At 40.0% G+C, this 27981-nt stretch overlaps 1 protein-coding gene across 1 annotated transcript in view; it reads right to left on the bottom strand.

Moving 5' to 3' along the window:
* Window positions 1–27981, bottom strand: part of mrc1a (mannose receptor, C type 1a) — a 163115-nt gene that overhangs the window by 41992 nt on the left and 93142 nt on the right. The window contains exons 15-19 of the mRNA XM_063044201.1: window positions 21749–21890; window positions 18081–18122; window positions 10583–10743; window positions 10414–10478; window positions 4527–4627 (exon numbers count right to left, since the gene is read on the bottom strand). Of these exons, the coding sequence (XP_062900271.1) occupies window positions 4527–4627; window positions 10414–10478; window positions 10583–10743; window positions 18081–18122; window positions 21749–21890 (511 nt within the window). The remainder of the gene's footprint in view (window positions 1–4526; window positions 4628–10413; window positions 10479–10582; window positions 10744–18080; window positions 18123–21748; window positions 21891–27981) is intronic.

Genomic DNA, 27981 nt, shown 5'->3' with positions numbered 1-27981 from the left:
TAGAGGAGGCCGTGGATAGACATATCAGAATGGGAATGGCACTTGGAATTAAAAGATTTCAAAATAAATTAAAGATTTAGATAATATCTATATGATCTTTCCTAACATTGATTTATTTAAACAAAGGGTTGAACTCCAATCACAGTATAATTTATTATTAACTTATCCTATTGAAGGATATTTGCTTAAACTGAAAAGTCAATTTTATGTGCTTGGTGATAAAAATAATGTTACTAGCATCTCAATTAAAAGCTGCTAGAGCCAAAATAATAATTTTAAAATTTCATAAGGCAGATAGTAGTTTAGCTTATAATTATGAAGACATTAATAAATTTTTTCAAGATTATTATATTGAACTTTATAAATCTCCATTTCCAGGTGATTCTTCTAAAATGAATTTAAATTTATATCCGGTGATTAAGCAATCATTACGAATTTGGTATCAGTTTTGTAATTATTTTAATCTCAAAAAATTTAAACTCTTTAGTTTAATTTATTGAAATTACTCTTTAAACCTTCATTAAGTGATCCTACTTTTCTTCTTTGCAGCACTAAAGGAGTTTATTCCTTCATGGATCTGTTCCAGGATGGCCGATTGATGTCTTTTGAGAAATTAGTAACTAAATACTCTCTCTCCTATTCACATTTCCTGCAATATCTTCAGGTCAGACACTTTTTACAAGAATATTTAAGCAATTTTCCATATATACAGGATTCTGACCTGTTCGATATTATTTTAAAAATGAACCCTTTAGTGAAGGGTTTCATTGGGAAAATATATAATTTATTGTTACAACAGCATAATTATCCTTCACAAGATTAAGCAGGATTGGGAGAGAGAACTTAACATGACCTTGATAACAGAGGACTGGTTGCGGATTTTGAAGTTAGTTAGCTCTTCTTCGATTTGTGCCAGTCACTCTTTAATTCAATTTAAAATTGTACACCGTTATTATTTGACGAAGGAGAGACTGTCTAAAATGTTTCCTAATGTTGATAAGTCAGTGTGATAGATGTAAAACTGAGACAGCTATGTTGACACATATGTTTTGGTCATGTTCTGTATTGAAACGTTTTTGGAAATTTTGTTTTACAATTTCTAAAGCTTTAAAAATTAATTTACAACCTAATAATTTGACAGTTTTGTTTGGTATAATTCCTCAATATATTCATGGTATTTCCCTATCAGACCAACATGTAATTGCATTCATTACACTATTGGCTAGAAGGGCTATTTTGTTGAAATGGAAAGATGCTTCTGCTCCCACTTTGATACTATGGTTTTCTCAGGTGAAGTTATGTCTTAGTTTGGAGAAAATCAGAAGTCGAGCTTTTGATTCTTGATTTGATTTTGAGTAAAGATAGGATTCACTTGCCCGTTATTATCATTTGATTTGAGTTAATTAATATGGTCTCCTTCTGATTTTTGTTTTAATGGATTTGAGTTGGTGGATGGATGTTTTTCTCTTACAAAAGCTTGTATGACATATTGCTTCGGGGTTGTGCTCCCAATGGGTTTTTTTAAATCTCAGTTTTCTTTTAGTTAGTAGGGGTTCTTTTTTTTCCTTCTTTTTTCTTTCAAAAAAATATATTTTTAACACCTTATCTTTTTTATTATTATTGACATATTGTTTAGCTTAGTTAATCGGTTATCTGCTAATCTAATTCTTTATTGTACATATTGACTTGATTACTTTATTTGTTTTTGTTGATCTTTAATGATAATTAATAAAAAGATGTTAAAAATGAAAATAAGTATGTGGTTCTGGGAATAATTGGAGGCACATGATAGAATCGGTTGATGTTGTGACTTGGATTTTCAGAACATAATTGACAAGGCGCTACATATGAGGCTGCTTAACAAGCTATGAGCCCATGGTATTACAGGAACAATTCTAGCATGGATAAAGCAGTGGCTGATTTGTAGGAGGCAAAAGGTGGGAATAAAGGGAGCCTTCTTTTGGCTGGCTGCCAGTGTCCAGTGGTTTTCCACAGGACTCTCTGTTGGGACCAATACTTTTTACGTTATATGCCAAAGATTTAGATGATGGAATTCATGGCTTTGTTGCAAATTTTGCAGACGATATGAAAACAGCTGAAGGGGCAGATAGTTCTGAGGAAGTAGAAAGGCTACAGAGGACTTAGATTAGGAGAATTGGCAAATAAGTGGCAGATGGAATACAGTGTCAGGAAATGTATGGTCATGTACTTTGTAGAAGGAATGAAAGGGTTGACTATTTTCTTAATGGAGAGAAAATCCAAAAATCTGAGGTGCAAAAGGACTTGGGCGTTCTTGTGCAGGATTCTTTAAAGGTTGATTTGCAGGTTGAGTCGGTGGTGAGTCCCTTATCTTAGAAAGGATGTGATGAAACAGGAGAAGATTAAAGGAGGTTCAAAAAATTATTCCAGGAATGAATGGTTTGTTATATGAAGAGATTTTAATGGCTCTGGGCTTGTATTCACTGGAATTTAGAAGAATGAAAGGCCTTGGTAGAGTGGGTACAGAGAGGATGTTTCCTATGGTGGGAATATCTGTGACTAGAAGACACAGCCTCAGAATAGAGGATGCCCTTTTAGAACGGAGGTCAGGAGATCCTTTAGCCAGAGAGTGGTGAATCTGTTGAATTCTTTGCCAAGGGTAGCTGTGGAGGTCAAGTCTTTATATATACTTAAGGCAGAGGTTGATGGATTTTTGATTAGTCAGGGAATGAAGAGATGAAAAATGGATCAGCCATGATGAAATGGCAGAGAAGATTCAATTCACTAAATAATCTAATTCCGTCCTATATCATATGGTCTTACCTAGAAAACAAGGACATTTATGTTAGAATGTTATTTCTAGATTTCTGGTTGGCAGACACCACTATTGTTCCTCAGACATTGTTGAATGAATTACTACTCCTCATTCTAAACGCACCATTGTGCAACTGGGTACTGGACTTCCTAATCATCAAAGCTCAGATAGTCAGGATGCACACTGCTCCACCTTCCCCATCGTCCTCAATGCGGGTGCTCCCCAAACTGCGAACTGAGCCTATTTGCTATACATTTTGCTCATACGTGACTGCATGACCAAACTCCCGAGTAACCACATTGCTAAGTTTGGCAATGACACAACAGTGGTGGTCTCATTACCAACAACAGTAAGACAACCTGCAGAGAGATGGTGGAGGAGTTTGCAGCCTGGTGCCAGGTAAATACCTTCTTCTTCACTGTCAATAAGACAAAGGAGATGGTTATCGACTTCACTAGAACTCACTCCATTCACACTCCTCTTTACGTTGGCAGCTGAGTTGTACATACTGCGAGTGAGTTCAAACTCCTTGGGACTGCACATCTTGCACAACCTCTCATAGTCCCAGAACACATTCTACACAATCAGGAAAGTGCACCAGTACCCCTACTTTCTGAGGAGGCTGAAGAGAGCTGAACTATACACATCTAGAGTAATATCCTTCTACAGATGCACAGCAGAGAGCGTCCTAACATGCTGCATCACTGCATGGTGTGTAAACTGCACTGGAGGGGACAGGAAGGCTCTACAACAGGTAGTCAAAACAGCCCAATGCATTACCGGCAGCAGCTTACCCGTCATCAAGGACATACGTACAGGAACTGTACCAGAAAAGGATCAGTAACATCATAAAGGATCCCACCCACCTTTCTCATGGACTGTTTGTCCTACTCCTAGCAGGGAGGAGGCTACGAGCATCCATGCCAGATCCACTAGACTCAAAAACAGTTAGTTTCCCTCAGCAATAAGGCTGCTCAACACCTCCACCCCTAACCCAATCCCTCCACATCCCCCACCAACGCCACTACTTTATGATTTCCTGTCAGTCACCTTATGTACAGACACTCCTGTGCCCAGTATCACTTTATGGACATACAATCAATTTATGTATATAAGATATCTTATGCATTTATATTCATTGTGTTTTTAATTATTGTGTTTTTGTGCAGCACAAAAACGAATGCAATAAGATAAAGGAACACAATAATTAAAAACACAATAAATATTAAGGGGTGAAGCACTTAAAATGGAGATGAGTTGAATTTCTTTCTCTCAGAGGGTCATGAATTTTTGGAATTCTTATCCTCAAAGGATAGACTGTGAATATTTTTTATGGAAAAGGTAAATAGATGCTTGATGAACAGGGTGTGGAAGTATTTAATGCTCTGCTACATAGGCACATGAATATGTAGAGAATGGGAGGATATGGAAGGATATCAATCACAAAGTTGAGAAGTTTAACTTTCAGAGCTCAAAGCATATAGGGAAACATTCTTTTGAGTTTGGATTTCAAGGGATTGTGAAAATAATGCATGTAAATGCATTGCATGCATTGGCATGTAATTGTACACAAGAACATTGAATGCAGTGTGAATGTGCATGGTGCATTGCATGTTGTGCTGGTACTAAAATCACCCCACCCCCCTGCACCCCACTAATAAAATAGTTGCATGCACCCCACACCATTTTGACATATGTTTCCAAGCACTTTTACAGCAATGTTAATTCTTACCCATGGTTGTGTACATGGTAACACAGTTTTCATCATTATTTGCAAAATTAGGCTCATGCTGGGCCCAAGCAAGATAAGCAATTGGAGAACTGTCGATCCACCTAAGAAATCAAGGTAAAAAAAATGTTAGTCTCATTGGAAAAGGACAGGTCACTCATCTGCGTCGTTCTTTTTTGCAATCCTGTATTTAATCTCTAAGCAATGCTCCAGTTTTTTAATAAATATATTTTGGTTGTAAATTAATGGGACCCAGTGGGAGAGATGTAAGACCAGGACTCATCCAGGTGACACAGGGAGCCCTGGTTTTCATTTCTGGTGTCGCCGAGGCCAGGAGCAGCATCTTCCACCCCACTGCCTCCCATTGCTTCTGCCTCCATTCTGTGCTGATAGATTTCTCAGCTTGCACTGCCTCAGCCTTCCATTCTCAACCTGGATAGACTTAATACTAAACCTCTGGCACAAGAACAACAACTGAATGAAGGAAATCAATCACTAAGGGAATTGAAACGCAAACAACAGGAATTCTGCAGATGCTGGAAAATCAAGCAACACACATAAAAGTTGCTGGTGAACGCAGCAGGCCAGGCAGCATCTCTAGGAAGAGGTGCAGTCGACTTTTCAGGCCGAGACCCTTCAGTCCTGACGAAGGGTCTCGGCCTGAAACGTCGACTGCACCTCTTCCTAGAGATGCTGCCTGGCCTGCTGCGTTCACCAGCAACTTTTATGTGTGTTACTAAGGGAATTGTTTTTGTTAGTATATTTACTTCTTTCAAGATTTTTAATGGTGGAATTATGTTTTTGGTGTAATGATTATTTCAAAAACGCATATTTTAACAAGCTTTTCACTGTGCAAACACGTCCCAAGGTGTGACTGAATCCATGTAAATCCTTCATTGGCTTGATGGCACTAGTAGCTTTGGCCTGGAAGGTAGGGCCTCACTACTTGTCAGGAGAGAGCAGGCTCTCTGTGCTGAGATATCACTATGTCTACATGCTCTTGGAAATCATATCATTAGAAAGGCACACAAAAGACTCTGCACCACCAACACCAGCACTTAAAATCTGCTTCTTCAAATGTTTAAACCATAGTTAAGACATAAAATAAGTAAAGAACCCCATCATTTATACCAAAGTTCAACTTCTAATCCAGTATGTTATTTTTACAGGTGAGCTCTGATGATTTTGGCAAGATTCATTTCTCAAAGATAGTAGCAATAAAGCATTTAAAATTTCATAGAATCTAAGAATGATTCAGCAGAGAAACATGTTTTTTTAGCACATCTCGTCCATCCCAAATGTGATTCCTATCAATGCTCAGACCATTTTCTTGCATTGGGTTTGTATCCCTCCATTCCTTTCCTTTCCAAGCAACTCTCCAAATGCCTTATAGATGTTGTAATTATATCTGCTTCCATTACCTCCTCTAGCAGTATGTTCCAGACATACATCGCCCTCTGTGTGGAAAAACTAACTCTTTAGATCTCCTTTAAATTTCTGTCTTCTTACCTTAAACCTGTACCCTCTAGTTCTAGACTACCTTGCCCCAGGCAAAAAGTACTAACTTTCTGTCTCATCTATGCCCATCAGGATTCTACACTGAGTCCACTGTTCTACTCTCTCTACACATATGACTGTATAGCTAGGCACAGCTCAAGTGCCATCAGAATCTCAGTTGGCAATGAGGAGCCATATAAGAGTGGGATAAGTTGGTTGAATGGTGTCGCAACAACCATCAACTGCAAGTCTGAGGAATTAATTGTCGACTTCAGGAAGGGGTAGTTGTGAGAACAGTTACCAGTCCTCATTGAAGGGTCAGCAGTGGAAAGAATGAGCAGTTTCAAGTTCCAGGGCATCAACATCTTGGGCCCAACATTTTTCTTGGCATTACAAGAATGATACTGGCACGGAAAATTGAATGGCTGACAGGCAGGAGACAGCGAGTGGGATTAAAAGGGCCCTTTTTTCTGGTTGGTTGCCTGTGGCTAGTGATGTTCCTCAGGGGTCAGTATTGGGTCCACTGCTTTTCGCATTGCTTGTTGATGATTTGTATAATGATAATGATGGCTTTGTGGCAAAGTTTGTAGTGATATGAAGGTAGGTGGAGGGGTAGGATGCGCTGAGGAAGCAACGCGATTGCAGCAGGACTTAGACAGATTGGAAGAATAGGCAAAATAATGGCAGATGGAATACAGTGTTGGTAAATGTGTGATATAGTAATGTAGTTCGGCAAAAGGAACAATAGTGCGGACTATTATCTAAATGGGGAGAAGGTTCAAACATCAGAGGTGCAGAAGGACTTAGGAGTCCTCATACAAGACTCCCAGAAGGCTAATTTACAGGTTGAGAGATAAAGAAGGAAAATGGAATGTTGGCATGTATTTCAAGGGGAATAGAATATAAAAGCAGGGAGAAAATGCTGAGGCTTTATAAGACACTAGTCAGGTTGCACTTGGAGCACTGTCAACAGTTTCGGGCCCCCTATCTCAGAAAGGATGTGTTGGCATTGGAGAGAGTCCAGAGGAGATTCACGAGGATGATTCTGGGCTTTAGGTCTGTACTCATCGGAGTTTAAAAGAATATGTGGGGGGGCGGGGGGAACCTTGTTGAAACCTACCAAATTTTGAAAAAACTAGATAGGGTGGATATTTCCTATGGTAGGGGTATCCACAGCTAGAAAGCATAGCCTCAAAATTGAGGATCTATCTTTTAGAACAGAGGTAAGGAGGAACTTTTTAGCCAGGGAGCAGTAAATCTGTGGAATGCTCTGACACAGACTGCCGTGAAGGCCGAGTCCATGCATATACTCAAGGTGGAATTTGATCATTTCCTGATTGGGCTGGGCATCAAAGGATATGGCAAGAAAGCAGGTGTATGGATTTGAGTGGGATCCAGGATTAGCTATGATGGAATGGTGAAACAGACTCGATGGGCTGAATGGCCTAATTCTCCTCCTATGTCTTATGGTCTTAACACATTGATGCAATCACAAAGAAGGCATGCCAGTGGCTACATTAGGAGTTCGAGGACTTTTAAAAATCTCTACAGATGTACAGTGGAAAGCATCCAGTGGAAAGGTCCAAAGTATTGATGCAATTACAAAGAAAGCACAACTGGGCTATATTTCACGAGAAGTTGGAAAAGACTTGGTATGTCACCAAGGACACAAGCAAACTTCTACAGATGTACCATGGAGAGCATTCTAACTGGTTGCATCACTTTCTGGTATGGAAGGGCCACTGCACAGGATCAGAAAAAGTCACAGAAAGTTATAAATTCAGGCAGCTCCCTCATGGGCACTAGCCTCCCCAGCATCGAGGACACATTCGAAAGGCAATGCCTCAAGAAGGCAGCATCCATCATTAAGGAACTCCATCACCCAGGACATGCCCTCTTTTCATTGCTATCATCGAGGAGGAGGTACAGGAGACTGAAGACACACTCAACATTTCAGGAACAGCTTCTTCCTTTCTGCCATCAGATTTATGAATGGTTAATGAACCCATGAACGTTACCTCACGTTTTTGCTTTCTTTTTGCACTTCTTACTTAATTGAATTTTTAATGGATATTTCTTATTGCAGTTTAGAGACTTTTTTGTTATGTATTGCAATGCACTGCTGCCACAGAACAACATATTTCATGACATATTCCAGTGATATTAAACCTGATTCTGATCCCAGTCCTGACTGGTTACACACATGACATTATGGAGGTACCAATGCACAGGACCACTAGAGGCTGCACAGGGTTGTAGACTCAGACTCAGCCAGTTCCATCACAGACACAATCTCAACCCACTGCCCCCCAACACCCACACATAAGTGTTAGGAGGAAAATGCAGGTAGGTGGAGATGAGTCCATAGTCAGATCAGCCATGATCTTATTGAATGGCGGAGCAGGCTTGATGGGCCAGATGGCCTTCTCCTGTCCTGCTCCTATATCTTATGTTTTTATCAAAGACATAGAAGATAGGACAGTACAGCACAGTACAGATCCTTCAGCCCATGATGTTACCCTTTTCTATGATAATCCCACATTTGCCAGGGTCCCTCTCACGGGTGAATACTGGAGCGAAGTATTCATTTGGGACCTTCCCTACCTCCTCAGGCTGCAGGCACCCATTTCTTCTTTTTCTCTCATCAGCCCTATCCTCACTCTAATCATCCTCGTGTTCTTGATGTACATGTTGCATGCCTTGGGGTCTTCCTTAATCCTTCTTGCCAAGGACTTTTCATGTCCCCTTCCAACTCTCCTACATTCCTTCTTAACCTCCTTTCTGGCTACCTTATAACTCTTTCAAGTGCCCTATCTGATCCTTGCTTCCTACACCTAAGTATGCTTACTTCTTCCTCCTGACTAGATGCTCCAAATCTATTGTCAGCCCTGGGTTTTTTTTTTACCCTACCATCGTATCTCTGCCTCTATGGGACAAACCCATGTAAATGCTCCTCAAACATCTACGCATTTCCGCTATGCATTTTCCTGAGAAAATACATTCCCAACTTATGCTCCAAAGTACCAACTTAACGGCATCATAATTCACTCCTCCCCACCAATTAAACTTTCCCATACCTTCTTGTCCTATCTCTGTCCAAGGCAATAGTGTACCAAAGGTTCACCTACTGAGAAATCTATTACCTGACATCTTCAAGAGGCAATTCCTCAAGATGGCGGCATCCATCACAGAGGACCCTCACCTTCTGGGACAAGCTCTCTTCTCTTTACTGCTATCAAGGTGGAAGTACAGGAACTTGGAACCTCTCACTCAACAATTTAGGAACAGATTCTTCCTCTCTGCTTTCTGATTTCTGAATGGTCCTTGAACCCATTAAGATTACCTCATCATTCCTCTAATGTTATTTACTTATTTTTGTAACACATAGTAAATTTCATGTTTTGCACTACACTGCTGCTGCAAAACAACAAATTTTACAACATCTGTCGGTGATAATAAACCTGATTCTTATTATTTTTAAATGACACTTTAAAATCCTGCCATAATTAAGTTACCAACTCCTTGTATGATACTATTCAAGTACCTTTTGAAAATCCATAGTTACTGTATTAACTTTATTACCTGACTGTTATTTCATGAAAGAACTCAATCAGATTGATCAGACAACTTCCTTTTAGCAAGTGTATGCTATTCACCCACCCTTCTCCAAGTAAGAATTAACTGTATTTTGGCAAAGTTATTCTATATTTTCCTACCACTGATGATCATCCGATTGGCCAAGAGTTGAAGAAAGCAGTTCCACATTTCACAATTGAAACTGCATTGAAAGACCAATAGCAAAGCTCATGATGTACTTAATCTCTGATCCCATAAGTGAGGCTATGGTAAATGGTCAAAAATACAAATGCAGGAGACTGCAGATCTGTCCAGATGAATAGTCTTGACCTGAAGCCCCAACTGTCCATTTCCCTCCATAGATGCTGCCTGACCTGGTGAATTCCTCCAACATCTTGTGTGAGTACAGTGTCTTTTTCTTAGACTCCTTCCCAGCCTAGGAGAATTGGCACTATTATCCAAATAGTCATTTAATTGTATTTCCCAACTTTGACACATCATTAAAGTCCAGCTTGGATGCTTAATACAGTAATTGTTAGGAGAATTTAAATGATATTGCTTCTCCTATCTAATTTTCCCATTTACATGGCAATGTGAATAAAGTTCGTGTCCCTGGCATCATTGAGGAAACCCAACTCCAAAAGCAATGGAAAGCTAATTCAACGCATATGCATCCACATTGAATGCATAAATACTTCACAGTATTTGCCTTAGTACCTTATAAGAGTGTATCCCCAACTGATAAGAGGAACTAAAGACCTTAAATCCAAAGAGTGAAATATAAGGATAAAGATCAATTATCAAGATGTTTACTTACTTTATAGTTTTGTCAAGACCCACAAGCAAGCCAATAAAATATTGATTGGAGGGGTATTTCAAAATCTGCAATGATATTTAGGTTAATTCCAAGGTAGACAAAACCACTAAAAATAAATTGTTAATCAATAACTTAAAGAGATTGATTTCCAAAGTGAAATGTATATTACCGATTTCCACAAAAAGATTCTTTCGGAAGCACTGCTGATTACAGCAAGGTCGCCAAACCCTTTTTTGCAGAATTCCCTTGCCTCATCCCATGCCAATTCTTCTTGATTAATATAGTACTGAGATTCGTCATATATTAGCCAGCCATCGTCTGTTGTTAGAGCTGTTTTTCACCATTCACAAAAAGTATTAGTTCAGGAAAGAATGTATATCTGTATAAATTCATGTATTGTAAATATGCAAATTTACAGAACCGTTGAATGACAAATACACAATTAACAAAAGGAAACATCCTGAAGAACTTTAACATGCTTCTGTTTGTTATAAGTCATTGGATATCTGCACTATCTACAACAATCTTCATATTTATTTTTAGGATCAAGATACAAAATGATGCAATCCACACTAGCAGTTTGACTCAGAATTTGTTTTTCAACATCCCTTTAAGTCCAATGGCATTTCATGAACTTGTCAGGAGAATTGAGCTAGCCCTGTGTCTGATCAAAGTATGCCTCCTTTGAGGATCCATGATGATTATCAGAAAGAGAAAAAGGAGTGAGATTCTTCATTCAATCAGATTGAAGAACTCTCATCTAGGCTCACATTCTGTAAATCAGGAAGTAAAGGACAGGAAATATAAAATTGCATTTAAATCATTGACTCAAGAAATTAAATTATGCTTGAGATATATGAATGAGAATAAAAATTTAAAAACTGAAAGAATTTTTAAAATTTATTTTTTAATATTTAAAATAATCTTGAACAGTACTTTTCTTCTAAGGTGATGAACAACACATTTCACTTTATTAGACTTAACTCTGTATGTACAAGCTAAAATGTTCCTCCCATTTTAAGTGTTAAGTGATTAGTTACTATCCTGACTGCAGTTTTTCCCCTGTAAAAGGATGGCAACAATGTTGTTGGAGTGGGAATTTCCAGGATTTATACCTAGAAATGATGAAGGGCCAGCGATATATTTCCAGGCCAGGATTGTGTACAACATATAGGGGAATGCCACACCCTTCCTGTTCTTGCCCTTCCTCACCATAGAGTTTACGGGAGGTGCGTGAGTAAAATGGCACATATCACCATTACTGGTAGAGAAATGAATACATGTGTAGGGAAGTAATGGTGTGCCAATGAAATTTAATTTTAATCTTAATTAACTGCAACACACTTGCCCTCACAAAATGATAGAGATTACAATGTGAAGCCAATGGACAAAGGTTTGCAAGAGCACAATGTGAAACAGCAGGTCATAGTATCACAGAGCTGAGCAGCACAGAAACAGCCACTTGGCTGAGATATACAAAGGAGGATAGGCATTGATAGAACAGATGGTAGGAAACATTCCCCAGAGCAGAGATATTTTTGTTCTAACTGCATATTTAGTCCTCTTTTGCACATCAGTTGTTTGTCAGACTTTGTTTATGTATAGTTTTTCATAAATACTATCATCTTTCTTTTTTTCTGTAAAGGCCTGCAAGGAAATGAAGCTCAAATTAATGTATGGTAACATATTCATTACATATTTGAATATAAATTTACTTTGAACATTCTAAACAAAAGGACATAGGGATAGGGTAAAGAGGAATAGCTTTAGAGGGGATCTAAAAAAAGAAGTCTATCAACCAGAGCGTGATTGGAATGTGGAATACACTGCTTGAGGGAGTGATGAAGGCAGGGTAATCTGACAACATTTAAAGCCGAAGTCATCTTGTCAGAGTCATACAGGGTGGAAGCAGCCCATTCGGTTCAACTCGTCCATGCTGTGTTGCCCAGGGAGCTAGACTCATCTGTCCATGTTTACCCCTTAGCCCTCTGAACTTGTCATCTCCCTATACTCAGCCAGGTGGCTCTTGAATGTTGCTAATGTGCTTTCTTCAACCAATAATTCTGGCAGCTCATTCCAAAGATGTGCCCCATTTGTGTGAAAAAGCTGTCCCTGATGCCCGTCTTGCCCATAATCGTAATCCTTTAAAAAGTATCTTGACAACATGTTAGTTTCTTTGTTCCAGGATTTAGAAGTATCAACAGGGATGGGGGTGGGTAAAAGAGTATGGATGTATCAATGCTAATCAAGGATAATATCATAGCGGTAGAAAGAGAGGATCACATGGAGGGATTATCCACTGTGTCAGTGCGGGCAGAGGTCAGAAACCGGAAGTGAGCAATTCAATCTATTGAGAGAGTTTGACAGACCTCCCAATAGCAACAGAGAAACTGTGGAGCAGAATAGGAGGCAGATTTTGGTAAGGTGCAAACATAATAGGATTGTTATCATGGGTGACTTCAGCTTCTCTAATACTAATTGGCATCTCCTTGGTGCAAAAAGTTTAGATGGGGAAGAATTTGCAATATGTGTCAGGATTCCTGACACAATATATGAAAAGGCCATCAAGAAGAGATGCCATACTGAATTCAACCTGATCAGATAACAGATCTCTCAGTGGGTGAGCATCTTAGAGATAGTGACCACAACTCCTTGCCCGTTAGCATAGCCTTGGATGGAAATAGAAGGAGCAATGTGGGAAAGTAATTAGTTGGAGGAAAGTGAATTATGATGCTAAGTAGGATCTTGGGAATAATTTGGAAACAGATGCACTCAGGAAAATGTACAACAGAAATGTGGAGGCTGTTTGGGAAACATTTGCCTGGGGTTCTGGATGGGTTTGTATCACTGAGGCAGGGACAGGATGGTAGGATGAAAGAACCATGGTTGACAAGAGAAGTGGAACATTTAGTCAAGAGAAAGAAAAAAAAACATACTTAAAGTTTAGAAAACAAGGATGAGATAGGGCCTTTGAGAGTTATAAGAAAGCCAGAAAGGAAATTAAGATGGGATTTAGGAGAGCTGGAAAAGGACATGTGAAGGTCTTGGCAAGTAGGATTAAGGAAAACCCCAAGGCAAAGAATGCAAAGAACATGAGGATGACTAGAGTAAGGGTAGGACCAATTAGGGAAAAAGTAAATGTGTCTGGAATCAGAGGAGGCACTGGAATTGTTGGCCAGAGAGAACTACAGTTTACAAATCATTGAATTTATATGAATCAAGGACAGTGGAAGCAAATGGACCAAATGCCTTTGCTCTTGCCATCAGTAAGGATTTGGTGGCTGCCATTTTGTGAAGAGACTCTGTAGTCTCCATTTTGTGAGACAAAGTTGTTTGGCTTGATTAGTGTTTTAAAGTCGACACAATTATGCTCCAGGTAATCTGATGAACTACGGATCGTTTCCAATTAAGAAATTGCTTGTGAGGTGTTCTTTGGTTGGATATAACATGCAGGTTTGTTACTGTTGGGGTCTGTATTTGTTCTGCGTGATTCAAGCTGGTTGCTGATTGAGGACAAAGAATTATAAATTACTGATTATCACTTGTGAGGAAGAGGGCAATAAATAGATGCTGGCTTGGAGCAGAGCCAGTGACAAGGTATTAACGGTCAGACACATGACCAATACCAAGAAAAATGGAATGCAATATTTGAATTGGTAAGAAATGAGTATAAAAGCAGAGGTTTTCACATACCGTTTGTACAACACAGCGATAACTTTGTAGGAGATTCTGCATCATAGATGCAATCTGCCCCAAGGACGTGGAAAATTGAAAAGGGACTTTGAAGAACATGTGGCCAGCAGCAGAACCTCCTTTTAACTGGTATTATACTTTCAATTCTTTAACTGTTCATGGAAAGTCAGGGAATCTAAGCAGCTAGGCACACAGGTATTCGGCAAGTTCACGTGTTCTTCCATTGAGACATAAAGGTACTTGTCAGTAATTACAGATTCTCTCTGTGCCTCCCTGATCATTATTACAATTGGTGATTCTTGTAATGAGATCCTCAATGAATACTTTATTTCAGTATTCACCAGTAAGAGGGATCTAGACAAATGTGAGGTCAGTGTAGAATAGAATAATATGCTTGAATATGTTGAGCTTAAGAAAGAGGATATTGTGCTGGGCCATTTGAAAAACATTAGGATAGATAAGTCCCTGGGACCAGATAGGATATATTCCAATTTACTACAGGAAATGAGGGAAGAGATTGCACCTTTCATGATAATCTTTGCATCCTCACTGCCACAGGAGTAGTACCAGAAGACTGGATGGGTGGCAAACATTATTCCTTTGTTCAAAAAAATTTATACGAATAATCCTGGGAAATATAGGCCACTGAATCTTACCTCAGTGGTGGGCAAATTCTTGCAGAGAAGTTTTACCAACAGGATTTATGAGCATTTGCAGAAGCCTAGTCTGATTAAGGATAGTCAGCGTGGCTTTGTGAGGGAACAACATGCCTCACGAGCCTAATTGATACCATTGAGGAAATGACAAAACAAATTGATGAAGACAGAGCAGTGGATGTGGTGTATATGGATCTTAGTAAGGCAGTCAACAAGGTTGGGTGACAGGCTAGCATAATGGTTAATACAATGCTTTGCAGTAGGGGTGACTTGGGTTCAATTCCTGCCGCAGTCTGTAAAAAGTTTGTACGTTCTCCCTGTGACCCCGTGGGTTTCCTCCAGGTGTTCTGGTTTCCTCCCACTGTCAAAAGACGTACCAGTTGGTAGGTTAATTGGACATTTGTAATTTGTCTGGTGATTAGGCTAGGATTAAATCAAGGGATTGTTGGGCAGTTGGCTCGAAGGTCCAGAGGGGGATATTCCACACTGTATCTCAATAAATTAAAAAAAAAGATTTTCCCCATAGTAGCCTCAATCAAAACATCAGGAAGAATGGAAGAAGAAGAAGAAGGCCCTTAACTCCAAGTGGAATCATCGGGACGCCGTCATGACCGCGTGATTTTAGCAGGCTTTCTTATTTTTACGAGGCTGAGTTGCTAGCTCGATGCTCAACCCAGCACGGATAGAAAATGTGCAAGGGAGCTGGCTGGATTCGAACTCGGGAGCCTTCGCTTGGAGTCCGGCACCAATGCCACTACGCCACCAGCTGGCTATCGGAAGGAATGGGATTCAGGTAAACTTGACTGGGTGGATTTGGAATTGGTTGCCCACAGAAATCAGAGAATGCTGAGAGTTGGGTCTGGTCTGCCTGGAGATCCATGATCAGTGGCGTTCTGGGACCCCTGCTTTTTGTGATTTTTTTTATAAATGATTTGGATGAGGAAGTGAAAGGGTAGTTTACTAAGTTTGTAGATGACATGAAGGTTTGTGGTGTTGTGGACACTGTAGAGCTTTGTCACAGGTTACAGTAGGACATTAATTAGATGCAGAGCTAGGCTGAGAAGTGGCAGAGGTGGATGATAAGAGGAATAAATTGAGAGAACAGCCAGCACCTTTTATTCCAGGGCAGCAAAGATGAATACAAGAGGACATCATTTTAAGGTGATTGGAGAGAAGTATCGGATAAATATCAGAGCTAGGACTTTGCACAGAATTTTAAGTGCATAGAACATGCTGCTCGGGGGTACTGGTTGAGACAATACATTAGGGACATTTAAGAGACTGTTGGATAGGTACATGGATGATGGGGAAATGGAGAGCGATATGGGAAGGGTTATATATATTCCCTTGGAGTGCAATAAAAGGATTGCAAGGGACAAAACTGGTTCTCAGGAATATCAGAATAGTAATCCATATGTGGATCCAAAAGAGACGGGGAGAGATCTTAAATGGACAGAGTCTATAGAAGTGAGGCAAAGCGGCATTGACTTCATGGACACTATACAGATTACACGTGAGGAGGTGTTTGCTGTCTTGAGGCAAATTATGTTGAATAAATCCCCAGGATCCGACAAAGTGTTCCTTCAGACCCTGTGGGAGGCAAGTGTAGAAATTGCAGAGGCCCTAGCAGAGATATTTAAATCATCCTTAGCAACAGGTGAGGTACTGGAGGACTGGAGGATAGCCAATGTTGCTCTGCTGTTTAAGAAAAACTCTTAAAAAGAACAGGAAATTATAGGTCAGTAAGCCTGGCATCAGTAGTGGGAAAGTTATTGGAAGGTATTCTAAGGGACTGGATGTAAGACCGTAAGACCAAAAGTTATAGGAGCAGATTTAGGCCATTTGACCCATTGAGTCTGCTCCACTATTTCACCGTGGCTGATCTATTTCCCTCTCAGTCCCAGTCTCCTATACGACCATATATAACTATTTGGATAGACATGGACTGATTAAAGATAGTCAGCATGGCTTCGTGTGTGATAGGTCATATCTAACCAACCTTATAGAGATTTTTTTGAGGAAGTTACCAGAAAAGCTGATGAAGGCAAGGCAGTGGATGTTGTCTACATGGATTTTAGCAAGGCATTTGACAAGGTACTGCATGGGAGGTTGGTCAATAAGGTTCAGTCACTTGGCATTCAAGATAAGGTAGTAAATTGGAGAAATAAGAGAGTGGTAGTAAATGGTTGCCTCTCTCACTGGAAGCCTGCAGCTAGTGGAATGCCACACAGGGATCAGAGCTGGGTCCTGTATTGTTTGTCATCTACATCAATGATCTGGATGATCATGCGGTTAACTGGATCAGCAAATTTGCTGTTGACATCATGATTGATGTACTGCGAGAAAGACTATCAGAGCTTGCAGCAAGATCCGGACCAGCTGAAAAAATTGGCCGAAAATGCAGATGGAATTTAATGCAGACGAGTGTGAGGTGTTGCATGTCGGTAAAACCAACCAGGGTAGGTCTTACATAGTGAATGGTAGGATACTGAGGAGTGCTGTTGAATAAAGAGATCTGGGAATACAGGTCCATAATTCATTGAAAGTGGAACACAGAGTGAAGTTTTGTAAGATGTTGCTGTGGCCTAGATTGAAATATTGTGTGCAGTTTTGTTCACCTACCTACAGGAAGGATGCAAATAAGGTTGAGAGTACAGGACAATTTACATGGATGGTGCTGGGACTGGAGGACCTGTGTTATAAGGAAAGATTGAATAGGTTAGGACTTTATTCCTTGAAACATAGAAGTCTGAGGGTAGATTTGATAGAGGTATACAAGATTATGACGGTTATAAATAGGGTAAATGCAAAAGCAGGCTCTTTCTACTGAGGTAGAAAGGTGATAAATTTAAGTTTCTTCGCTCTGACGGTGGCGAGAGGGTGGAATAAGCTTCCAACGCAAGTGGAGCATGCGATCTCGATTTCAACTTTTAAGAAGCTTGGACAGGTACCTTGATGGTAGGAGTATGGAGGGCTATGGTCCCAGTGCAGGTCAATGGAAGTAGGCAACTTAAATGGTTTGGCATGATCTAGATGGGCTGAAAGGCCTGTTACTGTGCTGAAATTTTCTATGAGTCTAAAAGGTTGGCACAACATTGTGGACCAAAGGGCCTGTTCTATTCTGTTCTGTACTGTACTGTTCTACATTCTATGTTCTAAGTAACCAACATGTAGAAAACAATGGATCAAATGTTTATAACAGGGTTAGTATAGAAAAATAGCTTATGATCAGCATATACATGGTGGACCAAAGATTTTGTTTCTGTACCATATGACTGCATGGCAATAAAATGACAATTATTAAAAATCTTTACTCACTTCCTGAAGTTTCAGTTGAAGGTTCAGGCTTTACAGTTTTTCCTAGGGAATTAGAATATTAAATTATAAACAAATAATAAACAAGTAATTAATTACATTCAACTTCAAGTTTAATTGTCATTCAACAATGCATAGAAATACAGCCAAATGAAACACTATTCACCAAAATCTTATTTTAAAATACAATCTCATAACAGACACCGTACCTTACTATAAGTACAAGCTTAATCCAGTTTTAGAGTCAGAGCCCTACAAATGATATTATAACTGATCCATTATTACAGATAGAACAAACTACAATAACCATCTGGTTATAATATTACAGGATAAACAAACAGGAACTATTTACTTTTGAAACGCACGAAACATTCAGAATTTAATGAGTGAAAAATACCAGAAATATGCTGAATTAAAAGAGGAAATTGAATGACTATGGAACATAAACAGGGTCTGTACATTGTCCCAATAGTAATATTTACATCTGATATCATCCAAAGTCACTACACAATAGCAATAAACAATTAGGCCTGCACAGCAATATTTATGGAAATCTCCAGAAGGTCACAAGACTAAATACCACTAGAAGAGTCTGAAAGTTCCTAGCAGTTGAGAAGTGAGTGTGTTCGTCTCTGGCCGTACCTCAGGTTTTACCAGTCTGAGCTGAGAAAAAAATAAAAATAATCATAAATAATAAATAAGCAATAAATATTGAGAACATGAGATGAAGGGTCCTTGAAAGCGAGTCCATAGGTTATGAGAACAGTTCAGTGATGGAGTGAGTGAAACTGAGTGAAGTTATCCACTCTGGTTAAGGAGCCTGATGGTTGAGGGATAATAACTGTTCCTGAACTTGGTGATGTGGGTCCTGAGGCACCTGTGCCTCTTTCCAGATGGCAGCTGCGATAAGACAGCATGGCATGGATGGTAGTACTCCTTGATGAAAGAAGCTGCTTTCCTGCTTCAGTTGTCCATGTAGATTCTCTCAGTGGTGGGGAGGACTTTACTCATAATGGACTGGGCTGGATCCACTGCTTTTCAGTTCAAGGACATTGGTGTTTCCATACTAGGCTATGATGCAACCAGTCAATGTACTCTCCACCACATATCTATAGAAGTTTTCAAAGCTTTAGATGGCATGCCAAACCTTTGCAAACTAAGAAAGTAGTAATTAGAGGCACTGCCATCCTTTCATCGTAAGTGAACTTAGATGCTGGACAGGACAGATCCTCTAAATTGATAGCACCTAGGAATTTAAAGTTTCTGACCCTCTGCACCTCTGATATCCCAATGAGGACTGGCACATAGACCTCCAGTTTCCTCCTCCTGAAGTCAATAATCATCACTTTAGACTTGGGTCTTGCTGACATTGAATGAGAGGTTTGTGGCACCACTCAGCCAGATTTTCAGTCTCCCTGATTCATGCTGATTATGCTGATTCATCACCACCTTTGATTTGCCCAACAACAGTGGTGTTGTCAGCAAACTTAATTGTGGCATTGGAGCTGTGATTATAAGTATAAAGCAAGTGGAGCAGGAGGATAATCACGCAGCCTTGTGGTACACCTGTGCTGATGGAGATTGTGGAGGAGATGATTTTACCAATTGAACAGATTTGGGTCTGCAAGTAAGAAAATCGAAGGTCCAGTTACACAAGGAGGTATTGAGGACTAGGTCTTGAAGTTTATTGATTAGTTTTGAGGTGATGATAGTATTGAATGCCGAGCTGTAGTCAATGAAGAGCATCCTAATGTATGCATCTTCATTATCCAGATGTTACAAAGGTTGAGTGAAGAGACTATGAAATGGCATCTGCTGTTGACCTGTTGTGACATTCCTTAACCAAATGTTTTTATTACTCTTTCAGTACATGGTTATTCATTTATCTCTTCTTTCTCTCCAGGCATCTCAGCTATCTATTTCCCCTTTCCCCATTACCTTACTGCCTCCCTGGAAAAGTGTTTTTCCAAGCATACTCTTGTTGTAGTACAGATCCTCTGTGTCTGTTGGGTCCAGAAACACATTAAGCATGAGCAGGTGTAGGTTACGAATAGAACTTCAAGTATAGAGACCTTCTCCAGCAAATGCTGGCCATCCTTGGATTACTATGTATGCAAGAGTTTGTAAAGTGTCTCAAATGGCTGCTTAATAATGTTCACTGCAGAAAACAGCTGCTGTAACCACAGCAAGTGATCAGTAACAATTAAGCTTACTGAACACCAGTACTTTACAAAGCCAATATATTGTAAAACACAAAGACCAGTTAACTCACCGGACTGAATTTTAGGTACATGCTTACGACTATAAAGCAAGGCTCAATGGCTCAAACATGCTCCTTTATTAAGTAAAATTTCAAAAAACTTGGGTGTATGTTCATCCTAAACAGAAATTTTCCATATGAAGTAATTTAACATAGTCTGAATTTCAAAAAACTCTGATACTTGTCTGGATGATGCCCTACAGACTAGCTCTTGAGCAGGGTGTGGTGAAGGAAGATTAAACAAGGATCAGCTTCTTCAATAATCGTTGAATTCTTTACAAGAAGAACACAGATAGAAGTATAAAATATACATTCCTTTGAAATGTCTCCCAAAAATGGTCAAGTTTAAATTCCTGTGATTGACTTTGATAGAAGAAGGACATTTTCTCATCGTTTCTCCCAATTCTAGAATTATAGATAAGTTTCCAATACAGCAGTTTATACAGAAATGTTAGTTCCCTGTATGGCAATCCCATCAGTCTCACTTCACTGCCCTTTCCCAATAATTCTTCCGCTTCCTTTCGCAAAGTGGAATAAGCCTGGAACTCATAACAACTACATTTATTTTAAAAATTCGTAAGAAATACTGTATTTGCTTTCAGAGCTTGAATTAACATAGAAGTAATGAAAAATGGGGGCAGAAATAGGCTATTTGGATTTTAAGATGGTTCTGATATTTATTATAATCATGGCTACCTGAAGACCAAGTTTTCACTGTCCTCATATCCATTGATTCTTTTTGTCTATAGAACTCTATCTTTCTCCTTATATTCAAGGACTTGGCCTGCACAGCCTTTCGTGATTGAGAATTCTTCAGGTTCACTACACTATGAGTGCAGTCTTATCCCAAAAACTGAGATTGTAACCCTTGGTTAAAGATCCCCTTCCCCATCCAAGCCAGAGTAAATGATTTACCTGCATCTGGCCTGTTGAACTCTGTCAAAATTTTGAACATTTCAGTTAGTCTCCTTAAGCTGTTCGAAACATTCATGTATACAAGTCTTGTTGACCCAATTCTCTCCACATACAACCACCTCAGCAATACATGAGAACTCTGGTGAAACTTCTCCACGCTCTGTGTATAGCAGCATATCCCCTCTTAGTTACAGAGACCAGGAGTACATAGAATGGTCTCACTGGAGGTGTCTAACATGATCTATCTTCTATCTTGCTGAAGTATTAATCTTAACAGTTGTTACGTCCCCATTAAAGCTGGTGGTAGGTGAGTAATGTGACAAAGAGGATATGACATATTATAGATTTTGGTTTTTACCAGCTAAAAAGCCTGAAGACTTCACTATCAGGAGCTTCTCAGTTTTCAAGTTTATACTATAACTCTTGATAGTTAGTAAACTTTAAATTCAATTCCATAATGTGTGCTAAAAATGAGAAAGCTTTCTTTAATCCTTGCCTTTTTTAATTTTGCATATCCAGTCACGTAATATTTCACAATGCAAGTCATTCCATCGCAAATTATGTGTTCCTACTTCACCACAGTTCTCAATCCCACGATAATTGTTGGGTTCTCCAGCATTCCATTTCTCATACCCTACCTACAGCAAAGACAAGAACAGCTCCAGTTTAGCAATTTGAAACCCGAGGAAATGGTAAAATAGCATTAATCAGTACAACATAGAGGACCAAAAGCGCCTACCAGAAGATAAATTTGAACAACTCTATATATGTAGTTGGGTTTTTCTTTAAAGACAGTTCACAATTCCCTTCCTTAGACGTTGTGGAATAAATTTTAAATAGGGAAAATGTGATCTCAGTGGTCACTGCTTGTAAATGTAAATATCTAATCAGCCATTCATGGGGCAACAACTCAATGCAGAAAAACGTGCCAACATGGTCAAGATGTTCAGTTGTTGTTCAGACCAAACATCGCAGAATGATTGTTAACGCAGACGGGATGGTTTGAGTATCTCAGGCTACATCCACCCTATGCCGGATAATTTTGAAAACAAAGCTTTTTCTCTTCGTTTTGACCCTCTGTCCACACTAAAACGGCGTTTTCATCGGAGATTTTCAGAAATGGTCTCCAGAGTGAATAAATCTGAAAACGCCTAATATCCGTTGTAGTGTGTACAGGGTAAACGGAGAGATTTAAAAACGCTGTCATGACAACACCACAACAACAATGCTTTTTCTGCTTCTGCTTGGTACTGTACAAGCACTGCCGTAAGGCTGTTAGAACGTGCAGTCGGTGTGAGCGGCGTGAGAGTTAAATTGTAAAGTGAGCTTTTTTGACTATTTAGAAACGCTGTCATGACGTGCCGGAACAGATGGCCGCAGTGCGGCATTTCGTTGCTTTCTTGAACGCAACCCCCCACATAACCTAATAATTTCAGAACAGACGGCAATGAGACTGAAGCCAGAAGAGTTAGAAATGTACACACCAAATACTTTGACCCATAGCTTACTGAATAAATAAGTATACTCACTTTGCCCCGTTTTTTGTCCTTGCTTCTATGAAGGTGGTTAACCCATTTATGCAAGTACTTCTCTGACAATAGATGTGTAACAGCCGAATGTAACATTGTATGGAAATACAAGATAACACTGATGCAGACATGTTTTATACATTTAACAAGGTGCTTTATTAATGCAACACAGTTAAGTCAGTTTTTCAATGTTCGTTATCAGCCGGGTCATACTGTCCGTGAACTCTCTGTCGGTTGCCTCCATACGCTCCAGTATTTGTTTTTTTTTAGTTTTAAGTCCTCCTGCACGAGAGCCAACAGCAAGTCCTTTAAAGTTTTTCTAATCTGTAACTGGACAAACGCGGACCAAGTATACCATTTCCTCTTCACTTGTTTGCTGTGTGTCCTGCGCATGCCCAGTAGGAGGAGATTTGCCCAAATATCCGTCTAATGTGGACAGAGATATTTTGAAAACGCTTAGTGTGGACGCCTGTCGTTTTTACTCGAAACCGATGTTTTCAAAATTATCCGGTGTAGTGTGGACGTAGCCTAAGAAACCGGTGATGTCCTGTATTTTCATGCACAACAGTCTCTAGAGTTTACAGAGAATGGTGTGAAAAAACACAAACATCCAGTGAGTGGCAGTTCTCTGGGTGAAAATGTCTTGTTAATGAGAGAGGTCAGAGGAGAATAGCCAGGTTCAAGCTGACAGAAAGGTGACAGCAACTCTAATAACCACATGTTACAACAGTGCGATGCAGAGGGAATCTGTGAATGTACAACACATTGAATCTTGAAGTGGATGAGCCACAGCAGCAGACCATGAACATGCACCCAGTTGCCATTTTATTAAATACAAGAGGTACCTGACAACGCTTAGAATCAGCAACAATTTGAAAAATGAGATGAGATATTTAGGATAGAATTATTAAAACACTTTTGCTTCTTGGAAATAGTTGTAATCCAGGAGGAGAAAATGGCAGCAGGACGCAGCTCACAGCAGCCACTCCGGTGGTGATGTCTGTTATTCGTCAAGTAGGGTACTGTGCACAATCCTGATCTGATGGAGACGAACGTGAGAGCATGGAGGAACATCTGGTGAAAATTCTGAAATGCCTGCTTCGCTGTTGCTGCTACTGTGTGGTCCAGAATCTCCGGAGGGGAAGGCCCCGAGTCCTCGGCTTTACTTGAAGCTCTGTGGCCGGGGCGAGGTCGAGGCGCTCGGCAGAGGATGGTGCTCGGAGAGGCTGTGTCAGAGGGCTGTTCGGAGGCTCGAAGTTTTTGGACGGACTCAGAGTCTGCTGCGGTCAGGTGCTTCCAATGGTGCTGCATTGGCAAGTTGGCAGCGCTTGGAGGTTCACGGCAGGGAGAGTTCCTCCCTTCTGCCGCCTGCGAGAGATGATGAGTCTATCGGGACTTTGAGACTTTTTTTTTACCGTGCCCATGGTCTGCTCTTCAAAATTATGAAAAATTATTTTTCAAATTATGGTTTTGCTTTGCACTGTTGTACCTATATGTTATAAGGATGTGGTTTTGTCAGTTTTAGTCTTGGTTTGTCCTGTGTTTTCTTGTGATATCATTCTGGAGGAACGTTGTAACATTTTTAATGCATGCATTTCTAAATGACAATAAACGAGGACTGAGTGTTCTCATAACCTAATTCAAAATTCAAAGTAAATTTATTATCAAAGTACATATATATCACCATATTTTAAACACATCACAGGAACCGAAGTCTGATCTGTCATTAAAATGTAATGAATTGGTTTAAGCCCCTAAAAAGTTCATCTAATTGTATCCATGATCATGGAGCAGACTACCACTAAGAACAGACCTCAGGCCTTTTTGTAAGCAGCAAGACCTTTTGTTCATTGATAAATGTCCATCAAAGCCAGCCTAGTTCAGCGCAGCGCTGATATCATACAACTTACTTTTTGACATTTATATTTGAGCACCTGGAATTGCCAAGGGTCTTGGGGAATGGCTATCACAGCAATCCCAACTTCTTTGCAAGAGTCACTCATCAAATAATTGAGCGCTGGATAGTCTGGTTTGTTTGGAAATTCACATTAACAACATTCTAAATAATTTTCATTCAATTTCAAAGGTCCCCTCATACTCTAACTCAAAGCCAAAGTCAAGTTTATTGTCATATTAGAATCAGAATCACGTTTAACATCATTGTCCTATGTCGTGAAATCTGTTGTTATATGGCAGCAGTATTGCAATACATAATAAAAACTGAAAATTACAGTAAGAAGTGTATTCCCTTATTTAATTTAAATTAAATAAGCAGTGCAAAAAGAAAAAAAATGTAGTGAGGTAGTGTTGATGGATTCAATGTCCATTCAGAAATCGGATGGCAGGTTGGAAGTAGCTGTTCCTGAATCATTGAGTGTGTGTCTTCAGGCTCCTGTTCCTCCTCCCTGATGGTAACAATGAGAAGAGGATACATCCTGGGTGATAGGGGATCCATAATGATGGATGCCTCCTTTTTGAGGCATTGCTCCTTGTAGATGTTGTAAGTTTTCACAAATAAACAAGAAGAGGTATTTTACATTAATGGGAAACTGTAACAACTCCTTTGTTATCAATACAACACTGAACACAAAGCATGATACAAAAAAAACTTCACATCATTACATCATTACGTCAGATCAGCCTCTTAAAGTGAACCCCAACACAATGTTGGTGGTTGTAAATTTTGCATATGTTTCCACCCCTTACATTACCCTACAATGTCCTGGATGTTGGGAAGGCTAGTACCCATGTTGGAGCTGACTGAGTTCACAACTTTGAGGAGCTTACTTTGATTTTCCTTTGCAGTGCCCACCCCAACCACTCCCATACCAGATGGTGATGCAAATAGTTAGAATTCTCTCCACGGTACATCTGTAGAAATCTGTGAGTGTCTTTGGTAGCATACCAAATCTCCTCAAACTCCTAATGGAGCATAGCCACTATCATGCCTTCTTTGTAACTGCATTGACATGTTGGGCCCAGAATAGACCCTTAGAGATGATGGCACTCATATGCATAAGCACGTGAATGTGAAAGTGCAATGAAAAGTTTACGCAGCAGCACCACTGGTATAGACACAAATTAAACAAAAATTGTACAAGTACTTACAAGAAATAGTACAATTGATGATCTTTATATTCAAACTGATTTTGGACCTTTAACAAAACCACAGTTTCTGGGACAACTGCTCATGTATGCTACTACTAGTAAAGCTTAGAAGGAATATGGGCCAAAATCAGTAGGTTAGTAGGAAACTCATCCTACTACACTCTCAGCAATGGATCAAAACCTGGAGAAAATTTAATGACATTTGATTAGAATTGGTGTTAAGCCATTTAAGCACTTTGCCTGGCAGTTAAATCAATGTGTAAAAGCCCCATTAGAACCTGTGCTAATCCATAATACTTTCATGCCTTTTAAAAGGATTTGTTGAGTATGACAATCAGAAACTGAATCCAAAGTAAAACCGAAAACTTCCAATATTTGTCCTCAAGTAATATTTTTAATGCTTTTATTAAACTTCTAAAATGGAAAACGAAATGCATTCCAAGGCATAAATATAATGCATGTATGAAATGAAATGCATCATAGAAAATGGCAATCACAGTACAATGCCCTCCATTTGGAAAGTCTGACCATTCCTTCATCTTTCTCCTGCCCGCCAGAATTCTACAGGCAGAAATTGAAGCAGGAAGCAGCCACAGTGAAAACTATCCACTGCTGGTCCAACCAATCAGACTCAATGTTACAAGACTGCTTTGATAGGGTCATCTGGGAGGTATTTCAAACTGAGGACATCTCCGTAAACACAGAGGTGGTCACAAGCTTCATTCGGAAACGCATTGAAGACATTGTTCCCAAGAATCAGTCTGGGTCTACCCAAACCAGAAGCCGTGGATAAATAGTCCAGTGCGTGCTGCTCTCAGCCCAGGGGATAAAGCCTTTGCCTCCGGAGACCAACAGGACCTCAAGAGATGTCACTATGATTTATGCAGAGCCATCAAGGTAGCAAAACAGCAAAGCAGGGTCAAAATCCAGCCACAACTCTACAACAGTGACACACGCAGCATATGGCAAGGACTGCTCACTATCGTAGACTTCAAGAGAAAACGCAGCAGTATGGTCAACATTGCTGCCTCACTCCCAGATGATCTAAGTGTTTTTTTACATTCAATTCAAGGTTGTTAGGACTGAACTCCTGAGGAGAGCTGCCGATGAGACCTCCACCTTGGTCATCTGAGGTATGTAGAACATTCCAACGTGTCAACAGCTGCAAGGTACGGGACCTACAGCACCCCAGGGTGGGTCCTCAAAGTGTGTGCAAGAACAGCTGGCTGCTTTGTCTACAGACATTTTTAATCTCTCCCTCTCCTGCTTCAAGTGTATAGTGCCCTCCTGCTTCAAATCATCCATTATTGTCCCTGTACCTAAGAAAGCCAAGGTAGCATGCCTGAATGATTGGCGCACCATCGCCCTTCCTCAATTATAAGCTTTAAGAGGCTGATTAAAGACTACATCTGCAGCATGCTACCACCCACACTGGACCCCCTACAATTCGCCTACTGGTGGAACCAGTCTACTAATGACACGATAGCCACAGCACTACACACTGTCCTCACTCACCCGGAGAAGAGGGCTGCATACGTTAGAATGCTGTTCCTGGACTACAATTCAGCATTCAACACCGTAATTCCCTCCAGACTTGACAGGAAGCTCAGAGACCTTAGCCTTCACTCTGCATCGTGCAGCTGGATCTTAGACATCCTATTGGATCGCTGACAGTTGGTAAGGATGGGCTCCCTCACCTCTGCCCCTCTGACCCACAACAAAGGTGAACATAGAACATAGAAATTTACAGCATATTACAGGTCCTTTAGCCCACAATGTTGTGTCAACCATGTAACCTACTCTAGAAACTGCCTTGAATTTGCCCAGCACATAGCCCTCTATTTTCTAAGTTCCATGTACATACCTAAGAGGCTCTTAAAATACCCTGTTGTATCCACTTCCACCACTGCCGTAGGCAGTGCATTCCAGGCACCTACCACTCTCTGTGTGAAAAACCTACTCCTGACATCCCCTCGGTACCTATTTCCAAGCACCTTAAAACTATGCCCTCATGTTGGCCATTTTAGCCGTGGGAAAAAGCCTCTGCCTATCCACACGATCAATGCCTCTCATCATCTTATACACCTCTTTC

The sequence above is a fragment of the Mobula hypostoma genome, chromosome 3 (assembly GCF_963921235.1).
Source record: "Mobula hypostoma chromosome 3, sMobHyp1.1, whole genome shotgun sequence".
Taxonomy (NCBI): domain Eukaryota; kingdom Metazoa; phylum Chordata; class Chondrichthyes; order Myliobatiformes; family Myliobatidae; genus Mobula; species Mobula hypostoma.
The sequence above is the reverse complement of the archived record's forward strand: the minus strand, read 5'-3'. Positions and strand labels throughout refer to the sequence as shown.